This window comes from Bufo bufo, chromosome 6 (genome assembly GCF_905171765.1).
Source record: "Bufo bufo chromosome 6, aBufBuf1.1, whole genome shotgun sequence".
In the NCBI taxonomy this organism is placed as follows: Eukaryota; Metazoa; Chordata; class Amphibia; order Anura; family Bufonidae; genus Bufo; species Bufo bufo.
The window spans coordinates 248,301,984-248,317,924 of NC_053394.1; the positions used below are offsets into that span (position 1 = coordinate 248,301,984).

At 44.7% G+C, this 15,941-nt stretch overlaps 1 protein-coding gene across 3 annotated transcripts in view; it reads right to left on the bottom strand.

Moving 5' to 3' along the window:
- The window catches only part of LOC121004186 (protein TBATA-like), a 71,304-nt gene that overhangs the window by 27,651 nt on the left and 27,712 nt on the right, over window positions 1-15,941 (bottom strand). For all 3 annotated transcript variants that reach the window (XM_040436332.1, XM_040436330.1, XM_040436331.1), the window contains exon 4: window positions 1,522-1,769. In XM_040436332.1, coding sequence (XP_040292266.1) covers window positions 1,522-1,769 — 248 coding nt within the window. The remainder of the gene's footprint in view (window positions 1-1,521; window positions 1,770-15,941) is intronic.

Sequence of the window (15,941 nt, forward strand, 5' to 3'; positions counted from 1 at the left end):
CACTACGTATATTATCCCTGAATTGTGACATCATTGTGTATATTATTTCTGTGCTCTAACTTTGTGTACTCTTCCTGTATTGTGACATCACTACGTATATTATCCCTGAATTGTGACATCATTGCATATATTATTTATGTGCTCTAACTTGTTATTATGGGTACTCTTCCTGTATTGTGACATCACTACGTATATTATCCCTGAATTGTGACATCATTGTGTATATTATTTCTGTGCTCTAACTTTGTGTACTCTTCCTGTATTGTGACATCACTACGTATATTATCCCTGAATTGTGACATCATTGCATATATTATTTATGTGCTCTAACTTGTTATTATGGGTACTCTTCCTGTATTGTGACATCACTACGTATATTATCCCTGAATTGTGACATCATTGTGTATATTATTTCTGTGCTCTAACTTTGTGTACTCTTCCTGTATTGTGACATCACTACGTATATTATCCCTGAATTGTGACATCATTGTGTATATTATTTCTGTGCTCTAACTTTGTGTACTCTTCCTGTATTGTGACATCACTACGTATATTATCCCTGAATTGTGACATCATTGCATATATTATTTATGTGCTCTAACTTGTTATTATGGGTACTCTTCCTGTATTGTGACATCACTACGTATATTATCCCTGAATGGTGACATCATTGTGTATATTATTCCTGTGCTCTAACTTTACTGTTTGTAATCTTCCTGTATTGTGACATCTAGAGAAGAGCAAAGTAACTCTAAATCAGGTTCAACCCGAGTTTTGTAAAAAAAAAAAAAATTTGAGGTGAAACCGAATTTTTGGTAATATTGTAGGGTGAATTTTGGAGAGACAGAAAAAAAAATTTGAGAGAAAAAATATGAATCCTCTGAGACATCAGAACCATTGTGCACAAATTTTCAGGCCAGCTGGAGCATTTTCCATTTGTGTAGAATTGATTTGGAACTGAATCCAATTGGTTAACCGATGCAGCCAAATCAAGCCAAATAGAATTTTCAGCAATTTGCTCATCTCTAGTGGCATCGCTATGTAGATTATCCCAGTACTGTGACATCAGTGTGTGAATTACTTTTGTGCTAGAACTTCACTGTGTGCACTATCCCTGTACTGTGACATCACTATGTGCATTATCCCTGTGCACATTATTCCTGTGTAATAGGGAGACCAAAAGAATCATAAGCTTTTCATGGTCTGAACTTGGTACTTTAGGAGGTCATATTGGACAGTAACCCCATTCCAAAATTTGCAATAGGGTCGCATGTTTACTGGTTTCACCCTTGTCTGTGCAGTTGGTAAGAAATAAAAAAATTACAAAACCTCACTGCTATGAACCAGTAATGGAGGGAACACTGGCCATAAGAGAACATGCCCCTAGTGTGTTACCATTGGCAAGGTGGACATTAGCATGTGTCGTATACTGGTGTCTAGAATATCATCCTTCTCACTTCTTGTTTCATTGATTTTATTTTATTTTTTAAATTCTACAATTTTTGGTCCACCAGAACATACCTTGAATATGTGTAACACGATGAGGGTGAGGGTTATGCCGGTAAAAGAATGGGTGGTTACTGAGGTTACCAAACCGTGAGTTGCTTTTAGTCGGGGGTCTCATTGCTTCATCACTAAAACGCAGTGGTGTATTCTGGGCAAGATTTTCCAGTCTTTCAGCCAAATCAGTAATGTCTTGAGTTTTAAATGTACTAGAGACTGGATTCTTCAAGTGTTCCATCTTTTCCTTTGCAGTAACGTGGTTGTTGCTGTAATGTAAGACAAGAGCTATGAATATTTATACAAGCCATTGACGTGTGCATCAGCATTACAGTACTGTAAACCACCGCACCAAGCAGAAACGTTAATGTAATTGTATGGCTATAGCTCTTTATTTATGTTCCACCTGAGTGAAGGAAATTGACATTTAAATCTACATGAAATGAGTTTTCCAGGAATGTATAAATATATTGCAGTTTGTGAAAGTAATACATCATTGTGGAGGGAATACTGTGTGCACTGACTGCGCTGCTGTACAGAGTGTCTGCTTAAGGCATCATGCACATGACTGTTCCGTTTTTTGCGGTCTGCAAATTGCGGATCTGCAAAACACGGAAGCCACCCATGTGCCTTCCGCAATTTGCGGAACGGAACAGGCGGCCCATTGTAGAAATGCCTATTCTGCAAAACAGACAAGAATAGGACAGGTTATATTTTTTTTTTGCGGGGCCACGGAACGGAGCAACGGATGTGGACAGCACACGGAGTCCTGTCCGCATCTTTTGTGGCCCCATTGAAGTGAATGGGTCCGCACCCGAGCCACAAAAACTGCAGCTCGGATGCCAACCAGAACAACGGTCGTGTGCAAGAGGCCTAATAGGTGGGGTAAAACAACGGCGTTGTTGGTGCCGAGTGTGATTCTGTGGACTGGTTGAGTGGCTGTTTATAGGATGTAGCAAGGTTCTGAGCCGAGTGTGCATGTGTGAGGGGCTTGGGCAGAGAAGCGGCAAATGAGGTTTAACACTGACAAATGTAAGGTTGTATGATATAGGTGAATATGGCCATTTTCTTCTACAAACAGCACCGCTCCTGTTCATAGACTGCACATCCTCTCTATTCATCTGAAGTCTGTGGGAAACTGGGTGCTGTTTCTGGAAGAAAGATGCCATATTTTCTAATCTCATATAACTCCTTTAACCCCATGCTGACACAGCCATTAGGCTACATTCACACGTCCGTGGTGTGTTGCGGGTCCGCAACACACCAGCCCGTCACCCCCATAGAAATGCCTATTCTTGTCCGCAAGCTGCGGACAAGAATAGGACGTGCTCTATCTTTTTGCGGAGCTGCGGACCCAAAATCGGGGCCGCGCTCCGCAATTGCGGCTGCAGACAGCACACTGTGTGCTGTCCGCATCTATTCCGTCCCCATAGAGAATGAATGGGTCCGCACCCATTCCGCAAAATTGCGGAAAGGATGCGGACCCATTTTGCGGACGTGTGAATGGAGCCTTAGTGTTATTTTTACTCTGTGCAGTCCAAGAGCCATAACTTTTTTATTTTTCAATTCAGGAAGGGCTTTATAGGAACTTTACTTTGTTAGCTCCCAGGATGACATAGTAACTGAAATCTCATTGCAGGGAGTTGTATGGTGGATGCCAAGAAGGGATTAAATAGTCTGAGGTGCAATACCAGACACAGCAGATGGACAAGAGTGGTGGTATATCTGGGGGGACGGGGGGCAAAGGGTAGACATTTTTTTCCCTAATCAACCCTTTTAACACCATGCTAATAAGGTTGGTAACTGACTATAACAGACAGACACTCATTTTACGTGAACTGACAGAGCTGGCATAAAGTCATGCCTCCATAAGATTTATTTTACACTGCCTTTGTGCTGACTAATGCAAAGGCAACTGCAAAAATCACTTAATGTCAAATACAAGTTATATACTGACTTCTTTCCCATTATTTGATTGACCGGCATATGAAGCAGGAAATCTCGGAGTAATATTAGACGTCTGCATTATTCATCTGGAATGTTATAGACCCTTGTACATAAATCTATATAGTCATTTCTTGAATGAGCTCAGCCAGCATCTAACAAACTTCAATCGATATCCGTTTCTTGGAATAGAAGAACATTAATAAAGCTGTAAGATGATATTTTACCAAAATCCAATGAGGACATCAACATTTGAAACCATGCATGATTAAAGGGCAAAAGCAAAAACGATGAGTTATAGTAACAGATATAGATTAATATGTGTCTAATTATGCCATGTCCCCAATGATACCAGTGAGGACAAAGCATTCTTTTATGCACGAAGCATGGCTGCAGCAAGCCTGGTTATGGCTCATATTAACCAACTTTAAAGGGAATATGTCATCAGAAAATGATCAATTGTTTAAATCAGGTTATTATTTTAAACATATTTTTTAAAGAACGTTTGATGGTGTTATTTTTTCCATGTCACTATCTATCACTATCTAGTTTTCTCACTGGCTACTAAGCCTGATAATAGGTGCATCTCCCTGTTCTGTACAGATCACTTTTCAGCAGTCATCTCATTATGACTGCAGGATTACAATGACAGATATCACCTATATTGAGATAGCACTGACTGGATCCATCATTTACAATAGGTGAGTGTCAAAGCTTATCAACTCTTTTTCTTGTACAATGACCTCTGCACAGGTCACAGAGTATGCTAGAAAACTCTCCCATAGAAGCCAATGAGGTCCCCTCCTGTCCATTGTGTCTATGACTCATGGTGGCTGCTGTAAAGCATACCTCTAAATGCTGTTAAGAACAGCTCAGTCAAGCTGGCTGCCCCCATAATTATATTCTGGAAATAGAATAACACATTCCATAATCAGAAAATGGATATATGTCACTATCTGGATTTAACTGGCAGACAAAAAATTGTAGGTGACACATTGCTTTTAAAGGGGTTGTCCGAGTAATTTTCCAATTCACTCACTTTATCTGCAGTGCCTGGTTTCTCAGATTTCACTGAGGGTCACATGACCTGTGATGTCAGCTTCTCTCCCTGCTCTGATAAAGTTAGTTTACAAGCCTGTAAACGAGGGGTCACTGTGCTGGCCACGCCCCCTTCACTGCCGGGCTGTCTGCTCTGTCCTAGGATTCTTAACCCTTTCAGCTGCACAGACTGGGTAGCTGCAGGCAGTGACAATTCTGGGCACAGGAGCTGACAGACTAGAGAGAGCATTGCACAAGAAGGTAGGGGGAAGATCCGGTGTGTATTAGCAGTGTCATTATACAGCTGGGACTTGTAGTCCTACACATACAAGATGCCGCAGAGTCTCCCAGCAGGCAGACATGTCACTCAGGGCAGCACTTGTATTCACTCCCTTAGCAGAGCAGGGGGAGGGGCAGAGATTTTTTTACATGCAATAAAAACAAAGGGCCAGAAAAGAACCAGGGAAATATATATATATATTTTGCATAAAACTTGCTTAGCTCAGTTATATATTGCTACCCATCAGATTTTCAGTGCTATATATATTTTTTTCATAATTCGGACAACCCCTTTAAGCTAGTGTTTCGGTACATCAGGTTTCAGTCAATCCATTACGCAGTGTCAGACTGGGGTACTTAGGGCCCACCAGTGTAACTGATTCTGGGGGCCCATTTTAGGGCCCATGTCCATACCTTTCCCTTCACTTAATTGGAGCCGCAAAAAAAATATATATATATATGACTGTGTGCATTCTGTGTCCGTACGGCCGTTCTGATAGAACATGTCCTATTATTGTCAGTATTACAGACAAGGATAGGACTGTTCGATTAGAGGCCGGCTGTTCTGTTCCACATAATGTGGAATGCCCACACCCGGTATCCATGTTTTGCAGATCCACAATTTGCAGACTGCAAAAAATCCAACGGTCGTGTTCATGAGCACTTACAGTGATAACAGAAATATTAAAGATGAAGTACGATGCCAGACATTCACAGCAAAATGCACAAACATACATGTGGCAGAATTTACACATATATGGATATCCTGCACTTAAGTCAGAAACAAGACACATGCAGCGCACACCAATCACTCATTGGACAGATTTGGCACACACCACACTTCTACATGGCTCACATGCCACTGATGCATATGTCACATGCTGCACACCACTGATACATAGAACCTACAGTATATAGCACACACCACACTTAAACAGTTCAGTGTTTATTCACACTTGGCAGGTTAACAAAATATAAACAAAGTCACCTTAGTTTAAATCCTGGTGTTCCATTCACACCTTGCTGCAGGTACCGCATACGAAGGTCAAGTCCTGGTGTTCACTTCACACCATGCTGCGGGTACCGCATAGAGTCCCATCTTGGATGTCGTTCCCTCGTCCTCCCGGGCAGGTCGCAGGCATGCATCCAGCCACAAGTCTCATATCCCAATATAGAGATAACTTGCTGCTAAGCCCAGCTGTGTTTTAAGGACGGCTAGGTGTTGTCAAAACCTCGGACCGGCACTTAAAATCCAATCCGGTGTTTGACCCCACCTGGCTGCAAATCAGCCCAGCAGCACACACTGGGAGGAAAATACCTGCCTCCACATACAATTCCCTTTACTGTGTCACAAGGGTTAAAGGGGTTGTCTCACTTCAGCAGTTGGCATTTATCATGAAGAGAAAGTTAATACAAGGTACTTACTAATGTATTGTGATTGTCCATATTGACTCTTTTCCATCACATTATACACAGCAAGTATCCATGGTTTTAACCACTCTGCAATCCAGCAGCGGTGGCCGTGCTTGCAAACTATAGGTAAAGGCGTTGGCCTATGTGCACTTCCAGCCTTTCCCTATAGTGTGTAAGCACGGCCACCACTGCTGGATTACACGGTGGTGATAACCACGGATACGTGCTGTATATAATGTGATGGAAATGAGGCAATATGGAGTATCACAATACGTTAGTTAAGTGCCTTGTATTAACTGCATGATAAATGCCATTTACTGTAGTGAGACAAACCCTTTAACCCCTTTAAAGGGAGTCTGTCACCACATTTAAGCATATTAGACTGATCAAATAGCGTTATATGTGCCACCCAGAACTTAAAAACGGTACCTTTGTTGTATCTAATGGAGTTTTCTTTCAGCCAAAAATGAACTTTTAAGATTCTGTAAATGCGCCCTCTCAAGTGCCCAGGGCGGCGTCTCAATCGTCCGAGCCCCAGGCAGCACCAGTGGCGGATTACAATAGGGACGTTCGGGTCGGCAGCCCCGGGCCCAGCACCGCTGGGGGGCCCAACGCCGACCTGAACGCCCACAAACTGCGGCAGGGCACGGGAGCGCATAGCTCCCTGTCCCGTCACCTATCACCGCCTGAAGCCTATGCGGTAGTGAAATCTCGGCGCAGTCGTGCGTGATGACATCATCACGCGCCTGTGCCGGGACACAGCACATTGACGTGTGCACGCCTGCCTCATCCCGCCTTGAACCTTCGTCTGCGAGCAAGTGCCTGGCCCTGGACGGTGAGTATTTAGCTTTTCATTTTTTTATTTTAATTTTTTATTTTTTTATTTCATGTGCCTGTGGACGACACACAGAGGAGGACATATTAGGGAAGAGTCGAGACCTCGAGTACATGGGAGGGGGAATGTGGGGGCTGAGTGGGGCTAAATTATTTTGGGAGGAATTACTATGTGGGGCCAAATTACTATGTGAGGGCAAATTATTATGGGAGGGACTACTATGTGGGGGCAAATTACTATATGGGACAGTGTGGGGGCAAATTATTATGGGAGGGACTACAATGTGGGGGCAAATTACTATATGGGGCTGTGTGGGGCCAAATTAATATGGGAGGGACTACTATGTGGGGGCAAATTACTATATGGGGCTGTGTGGGGCCAAATTATTATGGGAGGGACTACTATGTGGGGGCAAAATACTATATGGGGGCAGTGTGGTGGAAACTATTGTGTGGGGGCAGTGTGGGGTAATTGCTATGTGGGGACAGTGTGGGGTTATTTCTATGTGGGGAAATTGCTATGTGGGGACAAATTACTATGTGGGGGAAACTATTGTGTGGGGGCAGTGTGGGGAAATTGCTATGTGGGGACAGTGTGGGGAAATTGCTATGTGGGGACAGTGTGGGGGCAGTGTGGTGGAAATTACTAGGTGGGGGCAGTGTGGGGGCAAATTACTATGTGGGGAAATTGCTATGTGGGGGCAGTGTGGGGTAATTTCTATGTGGGGAAATTACTATGTGGGGGCAGTGTGGGTGAAATTACTATGTGGGGGCAGTGTGGGGGAAATTACTATGTGGGGGCAGTGTGGGGGAAATTACTATGTGGGGGCAGTGTGTGGGAAATTACTATGTGGGGGAAAATACTGTGTGGGGGCAAACTACTATATGGGGGCAGTTTGGGGGAAATTACTGTATGGGGCAAATTACTATGGGGGATTACTATGTGGGGGCAGTGTGGTGGAAATTACTATATGGGGTGTTGCTATTGGGGAGGCACTGTAGGGCAATTCTATTATTTTTGGGGACACTATACAGGGATTATTGCCTGGAGCACAATAGAGGGTGGTATTATTACTGGGGTCTCTAGGGGACATTCTAGCTGCTGTGGACACTATAGGAACATTTGGGGTAATTTATCAGACTGGTGTAAAGTAGAACTGGCTTAGTTGCCCATAGCAGCCAATCAGATTCCACCTTTCATATTTGACAGCTCTTTTGGAAATCCAGTTCTACTTTACACCAGTTTGATAAATGACTCTAATTATGTCTATTAGGGTCACTATTTTTTAAGCAGTATAGTACCTTGGACATTGGGGAGCAAAACGGGCACAGTATTGGGGGTGGCAGCAGGATGACACTGTGGGGACACCAGGATGAGGAGGTTGATGGAAAAATTGAGAAATCTAACGTGTCTGTGTTACAAACTGTAGAGACGAGATGCGGCTGAAAGAATTTGCCATGGTGGTCTGGGTCAAACGGAGGAGAAGAGGAAAGAGAAGGTCTACATGACAAGAGATGTCACTGGATGTAAGAGGTATGTGGTGCTGTATTCTCCTCCATGTCTTTTTTATTATAATTATATGTATTTTAAATTTGGCGACCAAATTTTTCAGTTTAGGACCCAATTTGGGGTATTTTTTTTTGTCTGAAGATGTCATATGGCCTAAGAAGAGACTGTGGCGCTCATGAAGCACCGCAGCCTCTTCATGCAAACAAAAACTCAACTAAAATGGAGGGGGGGGGGGCCAAGTTGGTTAGACAGCCCCGGGCCTAGCATGCACTTAATCCGCCCCTGGGCAGCACCTCCTCAACGGCTCATAACCCCGCCCTCCGTGTGCCTCTGCCCGCCTGTTTACTCTCCTCCTCTCTCCTTTTCCACTGCGCTACGAATTTGACCGCGCAGCCGCAGTGGAAAAGGAGAGAGGAGGAGAGTAAACGGGCGGGCAGAGGAACATGGAGGGCGGGGTTATGAGCCGTTGAGGAGGTGCTGCCTGGGGCTCGGACGATTAAGACGCCCTGGGCACTTGAGAGGGCGCATTTACAGAATCTTAAAAGTTAATTTTTGGCTGAAAGAAAACTCCATTAGATACAACAAAGGTACCGTTTTTAAGTTCTGGGTGGCACATATAACGCTATTTGATCAGTCTAATATGCTCAAATGTGGTTACAGACTCCCTTTAAGCATAAATGTCTGGCATGAAATTTACCAAATCTTAATCTCCTCAGATTTCACATAATCTACACTATATTTAAAAGGGTTGTCCTACCATAATGACCTATTGCCTATCTACATGATAGGTGATAAATATTAGATTGCTGGGGTTCTGAATGCTAGAACACACACTGATCATGAAAAAAAGGGGTCCTGAGACATTCAATTACATTACCGCCAATCTATGTACACAAGAATCTTAAAACCACGTTCCCTTCATCATGGGGGTCCCAGCAGTCAGACCCCCATCAATCAGACACTTATCACCTGTCGTGTTATAGCTGTTGGACCTTTTCACATTCCCTATCTTTAAAGGTTTTCTTTAGGTGTAAAAAAAAAAAAATTTTATTTCAAATCTGGCCCAAAATATGTGTCAAACTAAAATAGAAATGCTTGCCTGTTAAAGGGCCTGTTTGCACTTTTTTAGTTATCCTTTATCCACAGGATCGGGGATAACTAAGTGATCCGTGGGGGTATGAATGCTGGAGCCCCCACTGATCCCCCTTCTTCATTGAGTGGCAGGTCGAGCATATGCCCTGCCTCTCCATCCATTCTCTATGGCAGGGGTGGCCAACCCGCGGCTCGTGCGCCTCATGCGGCTCCTTCCAACTTAATTTGCGTCTCCTCTCTGCAGCGCTCTGTCTACAGATGCGGCTCGCAGGGGAGTGTATGCGGCTCGCAGGGGAGCGTGCCAGCTAATCAGTGGCGGATTATAATAGTCGGCAGCCTTTGGGGTCCAAAGTAGCCCCAAACGCACCTCATTGGTCTGGTCATGGTGTCACAAAGTGTTAACAGCAGGCCTACAGTGATAACGTCCTGATGCTTGAGGACGTTCTGCGCGGGACTTAATCAGCACCGCCTCCTTGCTGTGTACAGGAGCAAGAACAGAAGACCGAGGCGGCGGGAGGTGAATTGCTCACTGTACTGGACACTCGCTGGGCAACTTCTGCAACCACAAGCTAGTTGCATGTCATCAGTGCTGCCTGCAGATTGCAGCTTGAAGTGTAAGCTATGTGAGGGGCAATGTGCGACTGGTAGATAACAGTCACAGTGGTTGGGAGGGACATTTTGACAGTCAGCCATATTTGTATTTCTGCAGTTACGTAACCATAACGACTGCAATGCAAAATTGCCACAAAAATTCACTGCTTATGACTGTAATTGCCTCCAAATGATAATGACACTGCTGCACTCGTATTTTATGCTGCAAAATAAAATAAAAACTTATGTGAAGTATTATATACCCCTGTTTAATTATCCTCCCAATAGTTACACTCAGGTCTTTTTTTCTGGCGGAACGCACCGGAACGGGGTTCCGCCACCTTTTGACATCGCAGCCTGCGATGTATCAGCGGGGAGGGACTGAGAGGAGGAGCTGGGGGCCGGTGCGTTCACTGTGCTCCGGCCCCGCCGCTCCAGTACAGTTATAGAATGTGTAAAATTAATAATGATTCTATTCATGAGGCCCCCTCTGTAGTAGAACATTCAATATATCCTACTCACAGGGCTGTTATCGTAATCCAGGCCGGCCGGGCAGACGAGCGGCAGCGTCACTGACTGACGTCACGTGCCTGCCCGGCCTACTTTATGAATGAAGCAGGCGGCGCAGGCACGTGACGTCAGTCAGTGACGCTGCCGCTCGTCTACCCGGCCGGCCTGGATTACGATAACAGTCCTGTGAGTAGGATGGATATATTGAATGTTCTACTACAGAGGGGGCCTCATGAATAGAACCATTATTAATTTTATACATTTTATAACTGTACTGGAGCAGCAATGGGGGGGGGGGTCTTTGGATGGCAGTGTTATGGGGGGGGTCTGTGGATGGCACTGTTAAGGAGGGGTCTGTGGATGGCACTGTTATGGGGTGGGGGGGCTGTGGATGGCACTGTTAAGGGGGGGGCTGTGGATGGCACTGTTATGGGGTGGGGGGGGGGGTGTCTGTGGATGGCACTGTTATGGGGTGGGGGGTCTTTGGATGGCACTGTTATGGGGTGGGGGGGTCTGTGGATGGCACTGTTAAGGGGGGGTCTGTGGATGGCACTGTTATGGGGTGGGGGGGTCTGTGGATGGCACTGTTATGGGGTGGGGGGGTCTGTGGATAGCACTGTTAAGGGGGGTCTGTGGATGGCACTGTTAAGGGGGGGTCTGTGGATGGCACTGTTATGGGGTGGGGGGGTCTGTGGATGGCACAGTTATGGGGTGGGGGGCTGTGGATGGCACTGTTAAGGGGGGGTCTGTGGATGGCACTGTTATGGGGTGGGGGGGTGTCTGTGGATGGCACTGTTATGGGGTGGGGGGTCTGTGGATTGCACTGTTATAGGATGGGGGGTCTGTGGATGGCACTGTTATAGGGTGGGGGGGTCTGTTCATTGCACTGTTATAGGATGGGGGGGTCTGTGGATGGCACTGTTATAGGATGGGGGATCTGCGGATGCCATCCCCAGATCCCCCATTAACAGTGCCATCCCCAGATCCCCCATTAACAGTGCCATCCCCATCTGGGGGGTTTCTTTGCTGGGCTGGACTTTTATAGTCCCCCCAAATTTTACTTGCATCCCTGTTCTCTAAAGGGGTGGTTTTAGGGGGCGGTCCTAGGGGTGGGTAGGGGCGTGGCCAGGGGAGGGGGGCTGAGTTCCACCACCTTTTCTCTGAGAAAAAAAGCCCTGGTTACACTTAATTAGCATAATTATCCACAACTACTCTACCACCGTATGACTCGTTGGCGATATTGTCTTTTAAAACAGCAACTGGCCAATTTGCCATTTTTTAATCTCTTCATCTGCCTAAGCCTCGTGCACATGGCCGTTGCCGGCTGTGGCCGTATTGCCGGCTGTGGCCGTATTCGCTTGAATGGGTCCGCAATCTGGAGCTGCAGTGCTGAACGGAGGCACGGAACACGGAGTGCTTCCGTGGTGTTTCTGTCCGTGCCTCCGCACTGCAAAAAAAATAGAACATGTTCTATTTTTTTGCGGTGCGGACGGATCACGGACCCATTCAAGTTGAATAGGTCTTGATCTGTCCTGGCCGCCGTACGGACATTGCCCGTGCACTGGGGACCAAAAATTGCGGTCTCTAATGCACGGAACGGCCGCACAACAGCCGTGTGCATGAGGCCTAACACGTAACTATAAAAAAAAAGTTATGGGGGCCAGAATATAGTGATGAAAAGAAGAAAATTATTTTTTCCAAAGCTTTTATTTTTTTCAAGTATTAAAACAAAAAAAAAAAACATACAAGCTTGGTGTCGCTATGATAGTTAGTACATACTGGCCCGCGTTCTGACCTGACCCTGTGCACTGGAGAGACCGCCACAGTCCTCAGAGCAGCAGCAGCAGAGATACGGCAGGATAAGCCTCCTACACATGGAGAAGAGCCCTCAGTTTTTTATTGAACTACTGATCATGGGGGTCTTATCTGACATGGGGTTGGTATAAGCTCAGATAAGACCCCCAAATCCTCATCAGACCCACAAAATAAGCCCCCCAGTACTCACATAACACACCACAAATCAGACACCCCACCATGCTCATAACTCCCCCCATGTCAGATCATCTGAGCATGGGGGGGTTGTCTGAGCATTGTGGGTGATCAGAGCATGGAGGTGTCTGATTTGTAATGACTCATCTGAGTATTAGAGGTCTCATTTTGGAGGTCTGATGAGGATTGGGTTTATTTTTTCATATTTTTCTCCTCTAAAACCTAGGTGTGTCTTACATAGGATAAAAATTAGTTGGAGGAAACAAAACAAAACTAGGAATCCAAACAAAATCAAAGCCAGCCTCCACTCCTCAGTAAGAAGAACGCTGCAACGTCACCACACTAAACATGGCAGTGTTTGGGAAACATAAAGCCAAGCGTAAATATGAAGATGAGCACAGAACATTTCTACCGGAGTGGGAGGATTTGTATTTTTTCATTGAGAGGAAAGGGAAGCCATTCTGTCTGATATGCCAGACATCAATATCACATTTTAAAGCTTCAAATCTTCAGCGCCACTTTGCCTCACAACATGCTAAAATGGACCACGACTTTCCTGCAGGTACAGAACTTCGCAAACACAAGCTAAATGCATTGAAACGCCACTCAGAACAACAGACTCAGTTCTTTAAGAAACGTACAAAACATTCAGAAACTGTCACTTTGCATCCTATCAACTGGCATGGAATATTGCTCGCGCCAAAAAACCATACAATGAAGGGGAACTTGTGAAAAGTTGCCTTAGTGATGCCATTGCAATCTTGTCTCCAGAAGATGAACGTTTGAAACTAATGGTATCAGACCTCCAATTGTCACGACATACCGTCGAACACAGAATATCAGACATTAACAGTGCAGTTGAAACACAGCTGTATTCTGACCTTGAGAAATACCAGTATTACAGTATTGCACTGGATGAGTCTACTGATATACAAGACAAGCCTCAGTTGGCAATTTTTGTACGGTCTGTATCAGACAACTGTACAATAAAAGAAGAGCTACTTGATATTGTCCCGTTAACAGACAGAACTCGTGGCATCGATTTAAAAGAGACCCTGATGACTGTAGTTGAAAAGGCAAATTTGCCATTATCAAAACTCACAGCCATAACCACAGATGGAGCACCGTCTATGATAGGATCTGTGAATGGCCTTGTCGGGCTATGTAAATGTGATGACCGATTTCCACAGTTTTGAACATTTCATTGCTTCATTTATCAGGAGCAGCTGGTGTCTAAAAAGCTAAATTTAGACCAAGTCATGATGCCTATTCTGGAAATTGTCAATTTTATTCGCACTCATGCGCTTAATCACAGACAGTTCAGAAATCTCATAGCAGACCTTAATGAGAACCTTCCCAGTGATTTGCCACTTCACTGCTCTGTAAGGTGGCTTTCAAGAGGTAAAAAAGTTTTTAACTTTTGAGTCAGGTAAAGTTGTTTCTGGAAGAAAAACACAAAAACTATCCTGTGCTCTCTGATTCCCAGTGGATTTTGGATCTGGCATTTCTGGTGGACATGCTGCACCACCTGGATAGACCCAACCTTGACCTCCAAGGGAAATTAAAGATGCTGCCCGATCTAGTGCAAACCGTTTTTGCATTTATTAACAAGCTCAAGCTTTTTAAAACTAATCTGAGAAAGGGAGAACTAACACATTTCCCCTCTGTGTCAAATGCAAGTGCCCAAGCTGCTAAGATCCTAAAAAGGAGAACTTCTTACTACGCAGAACTTCTTGAAAACCTACAGCAGATCTTTGAGGACAGATTCCAGGATCTACAACTGAATAGGCCACAAATTACATTCCTCGTTAACCCATTTGCTGCCGATTCAGATTATTTGAAACCCCCGCTTGTGACAGATGAAGCAACAACACAAATTGAGATGATTGAACTTTTGGAAGATGACCGACTCAGGTCAATTCTGAGTGAGGGAACCTTGGAGTTTTGGAAAATCGTGCCTATGGAGAAGTATCCCAATGTAAAACGAGCTGCACTGAAGCTTCTGTCAATGTTTGGCTCAACCTATGTTTGTGAATCTGTTTTTTCCACCCTGAAACATGTGAAATCAAAGCATTGTTCTGTTCTTACTGACACACATGTTAAAGAATTGAATCTGAATACAGGCCAGATTTGAAACACATTGTGAAAGAAAAAGATTGGCAGAAGTCTCACTAAAGTTGTCTACATTACAGGTAGGAAAGGTGGTTTAAATACACTTTTAAATGTTTGAAAACTCAAATGCAGTAATACTGTTGTGTGCATGCATATTTGTGTAAATGTATATATAGCTTGTGGCTCCTGGCAGTCAAAGGTTTTTTTGTGGCTCTTTGGGTCTGTAAGGTTGGCCACCCCTGCTCTATGGGGTCACTGGAGATGGCAGAGCACAGCGCTGGCTATTACCAGTGGTCCTAAAGAGAATAAATGGAGCAGCAAGGAATATGTGTGGCCTGCCACATCATCAAAAAGGGGGAACAGGACCCGTTCCTGGAATCAGAGGGGGGGTCTCAGAATCGGACCCCACTAATCATATACAGTAGTTATGCCCTATAGTGTGGAGAGGATAACTTGAAAACCTGGACAACCCCTTTAAATACTCCACCACTCCACCATCAGTATCTCTTTACATGGCAGCAGTGATGCCTGTAAATATGGAATATCATCACTACCGCCATGTAAACCACACGTGTCATTACTGGAGAATGTGACGCACTGTGCAGAATTTTTCAGTCATAAGTCCAACCCCTTTTGCAGGTCATAACCTTTAACAAAGCCCAAGCAAAGGTGCTAAAGGAGCAACGTGAGCAAACGGCACAAACGGAGGGTGCAGCCAGTTTCTGACAGCAGGGAGGGCAGGAGGATGACCAGACATACTCTCTCCTCCTTCACTGCCAGCAGCTGGGAAGTTTAGAAGATACTGCGGTGCCTCCTGTACAATGTACTGTGATTAAAGGACCTTAACATGTATAGCTTGGAAGAAAGACGAGACAGAGGGGATATGATAGAAACTTTTAAATATATAAAGGGAATCAACACAGTAAAAGAGGAGAGAATATTTAAAAGAAGAAAAACTGCTACAAGAGGACATCGTTTTAAATTAGAGGGGCAAAGGTTTAAAAGTAATATCAGGAAGTATTACTTTACTGAGAGAGTAGTAGATGCATGGAATAGCCGTCCTGCAAAAGTGGTAGCTGCAAATACAGTGAAGGAATTTAAGCATGCATGGGATAGGCATAAGGCCATC